The sequence below is a fragment of the Calonectris borealis genome, chromosome 4 (genome assembly GCF_964195595.1).
Source record: "Calonectris borealis chromosome 4, bCalBor7.hap1.2, whole genome shotgun sequence".
Lineage (NCBI taxonomy): Eukaryota > Metazoa > Chordata > Aves > Procellariiformes > Procellariidae > Calonectris > Calonectris borealis.
In genome coordinates, this window is record NC_134315.1 from 21,026,972 (window position 1) to 21,039,578 (window position 12,607).

Sequence of the window (12,607 nt, forward strand, 5' to 3'; positions counted from 1 at the left end):
AGGGGATATAATTATAATTATCATATAATCAGTGTACCAGGATTAATTTCTGTGAATTGGCCCCTTTTTTATCACTGAATAAATTTCTGTTGCAAAGTATGAATTTTCATGTATTAATATGTAACTTTAAGCACCCACTCACGCCTGTATATTGGGATGTGATGTTCATCACTGTATGCACCGGGAAACAGCATCATGCAGTGGTCACAAAATCACCCACGTAAGGATGCTCACTTCTTTTTCTGTGTGTCTGGTGGTTTTTTCATGTGTGTTTTTGTTATTTTTTTATTTCCTTGTGGATGTAGTAGAACTATGTAGCTGTTTGCTTAACTAACCATCCTCTCTTTCTCTCTGGGAATTGTTTGCTTCTCTAGGTTGTCAAACAATAGCCTCCCAGATCTTATAAGAAGTGAAGGATAATAATGTAACTATTATTATTTCACCCTTAATTATTGCCAGTTTATTGTGAAGAATTGCTTATCTTAAAATACTTTAACTATTCTTTGGTGGAACTTCTGATGTAATAGATGATAACAATAAACAAAGACCTAACTATTAACTGCTGGCGTCAAGAAATATATTGCAGCTTCAGCAATTGTCTTCCAAAATACAGATGTGAAATCACGTTTCTGGCAAACCTCCTCAAATTAGTTAATTACTAAAGTTGAGAACATGGGATTACTTTTGGAGAGGAAAATGCAGTCAGCCTGACTGCTAACACTTACCTCTGACCCATATGTACACAGCCTAAACCACTGCTGCTGTAAGAACCCCAAGATTTCAACACATAGGTTGCAATCATGCCACCACTGACAACCTTCCTTGGGATTAGTATCTTGCTAGGAGCTTCAAAAACAAGCAGCACGCTCTGTGTAGAGACTCTGTCACTTATGTAGATATAACATATGTAGTAAAATCCATCTTACATGTGTAGCTTACTAGAAGCAAGATTTGCCATACGCGTGACCCAACAGTTAGGGTTTTTTGTGACTGCTCTAACTGTATGTGCCACTTGGTGCCTAGCTTCATGCCTATGTTGTGAAAATTGTCTACTCATCTTTAAAGGCTACACTTGACTTTCTGCAATAGCTCTGGGTTCACCAGCTGACCCTGCCAGCTTTACTGCAAATGCACACTGTTTTCTTTTATTAAGTGATAAATATAAAAAGTTGAGAGGATTCTTAAAATATCCATACATTTGTGTTAAGGAATTTGATATAACCAAATTCAGCCGCACAAGGCTTTGCAACTTCAGACAGACTCAAAAAATGCTGGTGATCCGTTTGCAATGGATACCAAAACCTCTGCATAATCTCTGCAAGTCAACAACTGTTTAGGATGTAAAAGTGAAGCTCCTTTGTTACACTTCAGAATACTTAGCAGAAAGGAATACCAAGCTATGCATAAAAAGCACAACAAAATGTGTTACATGGCCTCTATATACAACCCTACTAAGAACAAAAAGTACTCTATTTGCACTGTTCTTGCTCAAATAAATGAAAAAAAATCAGTAATGTGGCACAAAATTCACTTTCTTATTACATATGTGGAGAGAAACCCCCACCCCCCATCTGGATTTTTTCCTCCTTGCTTACTCAATGGAACTGCTGTCTCAAAATATCAACTCTTCTCCGCACACTTTTAAATTTTCAGTTTTCTGCAAGAGAAACATACCCTGATGACATGTGTCTCTCTTGAAGATTTTGTTTTTGGGGTTTTTGTTTTGTTGGTTTGTTCCCCCCTGCCTTTTAATTAATTCCTTTCTTACTGAAAAATCCCATGTCTTGATTGAAAAACAAAACAAAAACTCTTCCAGGTCTGCTCTGTGAGAACACTGTATTCCTCAAAGAAAGCAAAGGTTGATTGTCCCATCTGAAGCTAAGAAAACAGACACCTGAATAGTGTTCTTGAGAATCTGCTACAGCAAGATGATATGATGAGAGAATTTCATCTGGCAGGTGCTTTAAAAAAAAAATCCTTCACATACAGGCTGAATTAGAAAAATATTTTTATTTACAAGAGTAAATAATGTAGTGCAAGGAGAGTGGATTTAACCCTCAATAATGCATAGATTGATGCAATTCATAGTCTGTGATCAACATTATTTTGCAGAGGTGGATGCACGCCTGCTTTAAAGGTCAGACCTTTCCTACAGCCACTTACCTGACAGCCTTAAATCAAACAGAAGGCATTTGCACTCCATACTTATTATCCATATATCCCATCTAACGTTTACCAAATAAACTCTCATTTAAACAGGTGTCTCTAAGAGTTACTGTAGAACATGAAATAAATCCTTTCCAATGTTATCTACATAAGAATCCAAAAATAAATTGTTCTTTCACTTTGTGTCACCTGTTCACACTTAAATTTTCTTTTATTTATTCACTAGGAATGCTACTTTCTTTGGCAGAGTGGGAAACATTAACTGTTGTGACCCCTAGGGAATTGCTGACACTGGTGAAACTTTGACATTTCAAGGGTTAGCCAGCAGAACTACTATGTTATGAACATATTGCAATTCTTCCTGGTGTTTTCCTTTCAAAACAAAACACTTTTCACATCAAAGAGTTAGGATGGAATAAAAAATGCCGAAAAAGTAATTGTTATCACTGCACGTACTGAAGTCCTGGCGGGTGTGCCACGGAACTTGGAAAGTGTTGGTGATAGGGTTTCACTTTTGTATCATTTCCATGCTTCCAACTTGGAAAATTCTGATAACTTCACCAGTAAAATAAGCTGAAATGCAGTAAAGACAATTCAATAAGATACTAGGTATGTGAGTAAAATTTCTTCATCAAAACCAGTGGGAGGTTTGCTCATTCTTCAATTAGACAAAGATTTTGCATGTTTTCTTCCGGTCCTTCAATGAAATGCAGTATGATCATGTGTTGGGTATGGTGAGATAATCTGCATTATCTGTTTGGAGCTTCACTCCAATTGTAGAGGTGGTTTTCCTCTATAGTGGAGAAATTAGATCAGTGAATTCCCCGGTGATTTTGGCTGTTGGACTGCATTATTAATGCCACTAATAGGGTTGGTTGCCAGTTCTTAGATTTGTAGTTGTTCATATTCCATCTTCCCGATGGGATGTTAATCTTAAGAAAACTACACTTCAGCTCGTAACAAGAGGATTCTGAGGGTTTGAATCCTGCTGTGCTAAATCGTTTGAAAAAGTAGATTCATCTTGCTGTACTAGTCTGGTAGCATCCTCATTGCTATTCCCTGAGGAAGAATGTTCATCTGACGGTGGTTCTGATCTTGTTCCAGGAGAATTATGGGCTTCAGGAAAAACAGCAAAAGAAATGATTAAAAAAGACCCCATTGTGTCTAGGAAGTCTATTTATCAATATTTAAATATCATGTGGATATAAAATCATAATATAACGATAATACTCAAAGGTTATGAAATATTGAAAGAAGAATATCTGTAATTTTAACTATATACTTTGTACATAAGTAGTATGATTTCCAAGTTACATCAATTATAGCTAGTAAGAAAGGAAAGCAGGGTTTCAGAATTATTTCCATAGTCAGCATATTATTCACAGCTACGTGTCTTAAATGCTATCTAGGAATTATAAAATTCAAATAATCTTTTTATATTTAGTGTTTTTTTTTTAAATACTATTCCCTATAGGTGTGGGTTGTCAATGTGGAAAGTAATTTTTTCTGTATTTTAGTACAGAAAGTACTAAAATAATATATGTAAATATATTAATAAATAAATAATATGTAAAAATACAGTATTTAAGCTGTCTCCTGGGGTTAAACCACAACGTAAGAAAATGTATTTAATGGAAGAAACTCTGTTCATAATTGGTCATATTCATTTCACAACTTCCCGATCAAGATCCTGTCTTGCACTTTAAAGTGAAACACTTGGTTGAAGCTGGCAATGCTTTTTAAATGATATCTCATTATTTTTGCATGTGATAGTAGGGTTTTTTCCCCCTTTCTTGAGCAATGTAGTTTTGTCTCTGATATCTCTTTCAATACGGTGAGAAAACAATGGGATTTTTAAGTGACTGAAGTCTGGCATTTGGTTTTCTGTCCCTTAGTATTCTCTGTCCCAGCAGAAGAGAGAACATACAGCAAACCTTTCTAGTTTAGGACAGGAGGAGTCTGCAAGTGCTGATTTGAATGTATTTACTGATTCTGTTACTGGCTGAACTGCCTCCTCCTAAGTTACTCCAATGCACCAGCTCTCTGAACCTCACTTTTTCTCCCACCTTGTATCTGAATGGATCTATTCATGTGAAACAGGGACCACAGTCTCATTGCGTATTGCAGAGATAACATATGAAATCGAAGTCATATAATTACTCTAACAATACTGCATGTCGAGACATGGGAAATAATATCTTATTTCCGGTCATAATCTCCTGCAGTTAATGCTTTTATTAAGAATCTCCTTTATCAAGGGAAATTCTCCAGAAACCAACAGGTTTAAACCTATGCCTCACTTCATCCATCCCTCTTCAATGATCAAAAAATTACTTGCATGTCAAAGAAGTTGTTGTCCAGAGGTAGCTCTACCAAATCTAGAATTCCTGCTTTTATTTTTGAAATAAAATTTTACTGAAATAAAAAGATCACTCCTCTTTCTTCAGTTTTACTAGACAAATACTTACCAGATAAAGACTGAAAATACTGCACTGCAAATGCAACCAGAACCGATAAAAGAAAGGTTCCCATGAAGTAGATCTGTGACAGTAAGTTTAAAAACATGTGTTAGAGCAGTGCAAAGCCAAGGTAGTGCTCCAAATGAACTGTGCATGTACCAAAGGAGCAATACATACCAGAGTAGATTGTAAAATATTGTTCCAGAAAACTCTCATGTAAAAATAAAGCAATGCTAATGAGCATGGACTAATTGATTCTTGGTTACTATTATTCCAGCACCTACAATAAGAAGATTAAAACAACTAATTAGTCCTGCTTTACAATTTTGTGTCATCTGTCATCTGGGAATCTCAAGTGGGTTTGCAGTAAACCTCAGTAACCCAGAAAAACAAGCAGATATTATTATCGCTATCTATCTCACAGATGGTGAAGTAAAAATTCATAGGAATACCAGATTAACCTCACTAAGCACAGAATACCTTACCCTAGGAGTGTATTTTTATTTTCTTATTAGTCAACAATGGGTCTAAGCATCCAGGCTACCCTTGCCAAGCAGTCACAGTACAAGGTCATACCCACTAATGTGAGTCAACAGCAGTAGGACTTGATTCAAGATTAGACGTACAAAATCTAGTTGTCTGTGCCTAAACCCCCTTTAGAGACAATGAAGTACTACATAATGCAGTCAGAGCTTAAAGAGTGCTTTAGCTGACTAGCTGTGAGATATCTGTTGTGGGGTGAGCTGAGTTGCTTCTCAGTTCCATCAGTTAGGACTTCACCAACTAGGGGAGCTTAGACAGCTAAATGACAGGCACCTATTTTAAGCTACAATTGATTCTTTTCTACCAAGCTGAGGAGGGGGGGGAGGTGTGTGTGTAAAAGTACGTGCCCTTCTGGACAAAAGTGTATGATGCTGCAAAATCCCTGCAGTGCTGTCAGCTTTGGAGTTATCCTCACTGCAAAGCAGATGGATTCAACCCAAGCAAAGGCAGAATTCAGACTCAAGCTTACAATCCCAGATGGACCAGCTGGTCCAGAAGCCCTATTTATCTGACCGGTAATTTCCTGTGAAGTGGAGGTAATATAGGGTACAAGTTCAGGCTGACTGCAGTGAAGAACAATTTCAATAGATTATTGGTGAATTGACAAATGAGGTTTTAATGTTGGTATCTCCACTTTTGTTGGGTCACACGAGACTCAGTAGCAAAACAGAAGATAAACCACTCATTCTTGGTTCACAGCCTCATGTATAAACAGTCAACTCTTCCTTCTTTAAATGTCTGAAAGGCAATTCCACAAATCCACCAAATATTGTGTAAGCTTCCCACTCCCAGTGTGCTTTTCAACATATGTTGCTTTACCCAGGTAAAGGAAATCTAAGTTCTGTACCGGAACCAGAGGTCTCTAGGTGGTTTGCGCATGAACAGTGCTGGCGCAGGCAGTTCAGACAGCAGACCTGTAACCTTCTCACATATCTAATATTCTGTGCCACAACATCTGTGCCAGGATGCTCTGGGGCACAGTGTGAGCAGAAACAGGCTAGAACGTCTTTGCAGAATAAATAGGAAGGACTGCTATTACCCCAGTTACATACTTTTAAATTCCACATTAAAATTATGCTATACTTATCATTAAAAGATTGTTTTGTACAGTATACAAATTGTCAGTGCCTAACTTAGGGACTTAAACATACAGAATTGGAAAAGAGCTCCTGGATCATTAAATCTAGTGCCTGGTGTTTCAGGTAACCACATACAATCAGGTCTCTCAAAACAGGCATAAACTGAAAGATATTTAGGCAGTTTAAGCATTTCAAGCATGTTGACCTTAACCTGTCTTAAATCATACAAGTGAACAAAGTTAATAATTACAGGAATTGCTGTTCTCCAGAGTAAATGCTACTCACGTGGGAAAACAGATGATGTTGATTAAGGGGGAAAAAGACTCACCTGTAATAAAGTTCCAGAAGAAGTGAAGTATTACTAGAATACAATGCCTGATCAATTTCCAAGTGATCCAGAATGTAGGAAGGTATGGAGTTGCCCTCTTCTATGACAAGGGCCAAATTAAAGAAACCCTAATGATAAAAAAGTATACACACTTTTTAACCATTAGATTTTCACAAGTATATTTAAGGTCTAATGTAAGCATGAAGTATCTAAATAATTATAACTGCCTCCTATAAATTCATTTAGTATAATGTGATCTTCACTGAATAATTACAAGCGCCTTCTCTCCCAACCATATATCAGGTAAATACTGAAAATGCAAAAGAATTAGCGTTCATTTGTTGTGACACCATTTTCTTAGAAACCATCTGGAAAAAGATCTGAGCTTTCTCATTTTTAGTTGCTCTTTAAACACAGCCACCACATCACACTGTAATCTTTTATCGACTAGGGAAATACAGACTGAAAGCAGAAATGGATTCCTGTTCTGTTACCATTTAATTCCCCTCCACCTAGCTCTACACATCAATAGCAGTCTGAATAGTGAAACCGAGCCCAGAAATTTGCTCCACACAATTTAAATCATTAATCTTGCAGTTTTGACAAGTCTTAGGCATCCCTATGTCTTTTCAGAGCCATAAAGATGAACACCCAGGAGATGTATTACAGGATTCCCCATCAGTTTGGCTTTCATACTTTAAATTAACTGTTCATGCCTCTCTTCTTTCCTTTGCTAGTTTAGCAGTAATGTTTTGTCCCAATATCCTTAAAACAGAACCCAACTATGCTACCTCTAATAAATTCACGTACAAGATACTGTCTGGGGACATCGTCATAGGGACAGGGAGAACAGAACATTGCACCCAGGATGTTTCAGGAGAGTCTGAGGGCAGGACATTCAGTGTTGAAACACTCCATGTCTTTGGTAATGTGACATGGTGTATCTTTTCATTATAAAACATTTTAAGATGAAGCTTTTGTTGGTGGAGTGAACAAAATTCACTCTAGAAGTCACTCAATATACCAAGGGAAATGGACCAGTCGTCTTGTTTATTTCCTAAAATAGCAGAGGGTAGGACTGGAATAAAACTCAGCAATCTATTAATTCTTCCCCTTGCAGGAGCAAAAATAGCAATACAGATCAATTTTGTGTCAAGGTAGGGTAGCACTGAATTGGGCCATTCACCTTTAGCTTTCAAAACAGCCTAATTCTAGGACTGCCCATCTATGCCAAGTTTACCTTCTGTTATCACGAAACAGCAACTACTGACTCACATGGCATTTTGAAATAATTATAATTTATTCTAGCAGGTCTCTTCAGTGCACAGATGTAGCCAAGCAGAATAAGTAGTCTCATGTGAATCCTCAGATTGTTCTAAACTCTGATGTTTTTTTATAAACACATTACATCTGCAGACCGACCTGTGAATCTCCCTCTAATGCAGCTTGTGCATACATCCGCATTGACAGCTCAAGGTCTTTAGACTGGTTCTGGTAACCATAGTAGTAGAAATCACCCATCTTCAAGTAAGCTGTGGAAGAAACCAGTAGCAAATCACTTAAGTATTCGTAGAGATAAAATTAACCAACTATTACTGTGATGGAGAAGTTAATAGTAATTCTATTTAAAGCAGCATACTACAAAAAAAAAAAGGTACTCTTTCTCTCTGGTTGTCTCTGTGGCTACTTTACATCAGACCGACTACTGAAAATATTTATCCTGGCTGAAATTTCTCATGGTTTCTCTTTAACGAATTTAGTGAATGATATTGCTGCTTTTACAAAAACTAAGACTTAGAGACTTTAACACTGTCTTCCTTCTTCACTTACTGAATCTGTCTTTGGGCAACCTATAACTTTATTATTCAGGTTAGCCCTAACTAACTTTTATGATGAGACTTAAAAACATGCTGTCTAAGTGCTTGTTCTGTACCTGTCACTATGGTGGCTGAAAAATTACAGAACTATGCTGATGATAATTTCATTAGTTTCAAATCCAACCCAACCCAGGACAACGATAGGTATAGAATTTTCCTGGTCTAGAAGGAAGCAAAGCCCAGCAAATATTTTACAAACATCTTTCTGTGATATTGCACAGTAATGAAATGTGTCAACAGAGCAGGCATTGACCCAGACAGGAGTAAGCATAACATTGCGCTAATCTATGCTAAAGGTTTAAAAACTCCCATGACCATGTCTACACTTACCTGACCTAAGCTTTCCCCCAATGGTTTGAAACACTTCTACACCTTGCCTTGTGCGTCTACGGCAGCTACCTAGAAATCCCACCTGTTTTTACAGTGGACTATAGCAGAGGTCTTCCTGGAAGCAAGTCGGTCACTGACCCAATAGCAAAGGCAGAAAGATACAAGGACAGGCTAGCACAGATGCAGAGTGGAAGGCCATGAACGCTGTAGTGAATCATGAAGAAGAGAGTTCCCCTCAACCATACCAACTGCATCATTCCAGCCCTGGCCCGGAGAGCACTCCCGCAATAGGCAGTGGCCTCGAGGTCACCCTGTGTTGCACTAATAACGTAGCCCTGGGAATCTCTGCTGCCAGGGTTAGAACCTCCATCCCAGGCCCTACACTGGGGATTTGATCCTCCACTACTGCAGAGAGGGGTCTGAGATAAAACTCCCCTTAGATTACTCAAGTGAGGAAGAGATAAAGTAATAAATCCTTCCCCTGTTGAAGCCAGCAAGTCTTCTCTCCTTTACTTGAATGGAATCACAGTCTCGGCCCATGAGTCTGACCTTCAGAAGCTTCTCTAATATAAGATTGTACTAGTGGATCTGCCAAAGGGTCATCCAAACTGCACCTTGCTAAGGCATCTACAAACTCCTCACAAAAGCCAACAGGGTTTGTCAGCTCTTGTGGCTTCAGGCTGTATCAATGTGGTATTCAGTTTCCATGCTGCTGTGTATTTAAATGAATAGCTTGAATTATTTTTACACTCCACTTTTCCACGTGCTTATTACAAAGTACTTAAACCTTCTTGTGAGACAATCAGATCAATGTTTTCAAATACTGAATAACTCTTTCAAAAGTACCAAAATGACTTAGTCACTAAAGTCACGGATGTAGTAAAATTTAAGGCCAGAGGAATGCAACTTATATGTAAATAAACCTTCTCTTCCAGAAAGGCTTTTTTTTTTTTTTAAACAGAGAATCCTTTAGTTCCCCAAGGTAAGCTGTGCCAATGCTGATAAACTCTGTACCCTCACAGAAAAACTCATAATAAATTAGATAAGGATTCCTTTAGCCTTCATTAGTTTCTCATGACTCAATTATGATACGCAAGTATATTTGCTTTTGGATTTTCTCTTTGATAAACTAAACAGCATGAGCTTCTGAAGTCTACTGCTATTTTTTTTTTCTTAAACCTTGAGTCAATTACTCAGGCTCCTAAATATCTAGCCCCTTCTCAGGGTTTAGCTTTTTGATTTTATTTTATTCAAATTTTACCCATTTTATGCCATAAAAAGGAAATTCTCAGAAAAGCTGTGTTGAAACACAACACTTAAAATACCTTTTTTCCCCTCCAATATTCCTACCAAAACACTAAAAAGGAAATATATAAGCAGGGATTACTCTTCCCTTAACTTGCTCACTCACATAGAAGCTGTAACAAATGTAGTTTTTGAAATTTATTAAAAAAAAAAGGTAAAATTAAAATTCAGAAAGAATTCCTTATACATACCAAATGAGGGTGCATTGACTTGAGAAACAGAGAAATTGTAGTATCTCCAAACACAATCAGTTGCTAGGTATTTCCTTGCTAGGTCCTGGAAAGAAAATAATTGATCCATTCATATCACATATAAGAGATTAGGATCACATTATTATTAATAAGTGCTCCTTTTAGGAGAATGAGTTGTGAATACATTTACTTACTGGTCTTTCTTCACAGATGTGTGCTAAATTTGACTGTGACACTTCAATCCCAGTTTCAGCAGCTAAAACGTAATGCAGCAGAGCTTCATGCCTAACGTTAGATAAAATCAATTAGTGAAAAACCTAACAAAAATAACATGCATTTTAGTTATAGTTAAAAAACAAAAAACAAACACTAAATAAATTGATAAAATCACCTAAGAGCAAAATTTTGGTACAAGGATTAAAAGCAAGGGCTGTCAAACCCATGCAACAGCTACATCTACTGGCAATGCTTGGTGTAACAAGCCATGCTGGATCTCAAGAATTTGCAGTGTTTTTTCTCTTGCATTGAAGCTAGATTGGCTCCAGTGTGCATTTACTCTAAGTGCAAGATTGATGATAAAGTTGAATTGATATTAAGCTCAATTATCTATTTAAATGTTTCAGATAAAACATTCTTAAAAGACTCTTACCTCCTCCACTTAAAAAAAATCTTTAATTAACTTAGCTGTGTATATATCTGTCAGACATTCATCTGAGTACTTCTTTGGAACGCTTTACCCTTTTATTTCTATGACTTCTTTGTCTTGTCTTTTTAGACTACGGGCTCTTTGGAACAGGAATTGTCTCTCATTATATTTGTGTGAATAAAATAACAGCCTCAGTCCCTCCATGGACTCTAGGCATCTCACTGACTGTAAAGCAAGTAATAAAAGCTAATTTTACATTTGCAGTATAGCAATTCAGTATTGCAGTACACTGGTACAGCACTGCTCATGAGAAGGATAGCACCTCTTTCATGTTCTCGTCTACTCAATATTACGAAGACTAAGCCTTCAAAATTAAGAGGAAGTCTTTAAATCATGTGTTTGGCTTTAAAATTACAAGATAAAAAAACCACTTGGTGTACCTCTTCCTACTAAAGCTTCTTATTAAAGGGTCAGGCTTCCAGTGATTTTTCTCTACAACACAAAGCTAAAACCATGGCAAGTTTCAGGGTTCAATGGTTTGTTTAACTGGAAGCAAATATGGTTAAATATGCATTTGTTTTCAAGAGTAGGTGCTTAAGCAAAGAAACTGTGAAAACTTGTGAAAGCAGTTGCCGCTACAAAATTAGCAGGTGTAACCTCCTGTTTCCCAACTGCTTCTGCAAGATTACAAATTCTTCCTTGTAATTGCCCTGTAAAAACATCTGGGACAATGGAGACCTGGCACCACAGGAGGAATTCAGGATACCTAAGCTGGGAAGTTAGTTCCTCTGATCCTTAAGTCTCAAAGGGCAATTCAAAAAAGAAACTACATTTAAGGCCTTTAAATCAGTCTCTGAAGATCAAACTACCATGACTTAAGAGGTGTGTAAAACACGTGGCTGCTAACTCCAATGATTGAGGAACACATATTACTTGGGCTGCTTGGCAGTGTAACAATTTACACCTGTGCAAGATCCATGAAGAAATATTCAGAAGCAAAGATTTCAACATGAACATACTCCTAAAACCAGAGATGACTAGGACCAGTATTTATAAGTAACTACCCATACACTCCCAGTCACTGGCATCTCAAGTGGGACTCCAGCAGATTTTTCCTTCTAGCTGTTGAGACCAGACCTTCTGGGATCTTAATGCTCTACCTGTCACATGCACATGACTTTCATGTGACTGTATGCAGAGCCAGCTGCAGAGGCTTGTACATCCAAACATACTACAAAAACATTAACTGAGAGTTTTCCAGTGTTGAAAAGTGAGGTCAAGTCTCAGGAGAAATGTCTGTGATGGACTGAACAAAAAGAAACTTCTTCTAGGAACGGGTTACTCCAGAACAGTCCACTGACAGTTCTCCTAAGCCTGAAGCACTAATTAAGTACTAGCAGGGGGAAGCTGCAGGACTAAACGAGCCATTGTCTTAATCACATATGATGATTTGATGCCTGCACGTACAGTATGTGATGCTCATGCCTACAGGTTGCTGCAAAAATGGAGCATTAACCTGGTGAAACCTCTTGGTTGGCCCATTGGATAGCCTCCTATTGTACTTTACAGAAAAGATAATATTAACCATATACTAAAAAAGAACAAATCTAATCCAGCAGCCTGAGTTTTCATGACATGGAATTACACAGAAGAGAGAAAACAAAGCATGGTTTTTGGAACAGA

The 12,607-nt window shown here is 37.5% G+C and overlaps 1 protein-coding gene across 2 annotated transcripts in view; it reads right to left on the bottom strand.

Annotated features, from left to right (window-relative positions):
- Nucleotides 1–1,991: 1,991 nt before the first annotated feature.
- The window catches only part of SEL1L3 (SEL1L family member 3), a 37,879-nt gene continuing 27,263 nt past the window's right edge, over nt 1,992–12,607 (bottom strand). For both annotated transcript variants that reach the window (XM_075148874.1, XM_075148875.1), the window contains exons 18-24: nt 10,473–10,563; nt 10,279–10,363; nt 7,998–8,107; nt 6,576–6,703; nt 4,803–4,905; nt 4,635–4,707; nt 1,992–3,282 (exon numbers count right to left, since the gene is read on the bottom strand). In XM_075148874.1, the coding sequence (XP_075004975.1) occupies nt 3,116–3,282; nt 4,635–4,707; nt 4,803–4,905; nt 6,576–6,703; nt 7,998–8,107; nt 10,279–10,363; nt 10,473–10,563 (757 nt within the window). In that variant the 3' untranslated portion in view covers nt 1,992–3,115. The remainder of the gene's footprint in view (nt 3,283–4,634; nt 4,708–4,802; nt 4,906–6,575; nt 6,704–7,997; nt 8,108–10,278; nt 10,364–10,472; nt 10,564–12,607) is intronic.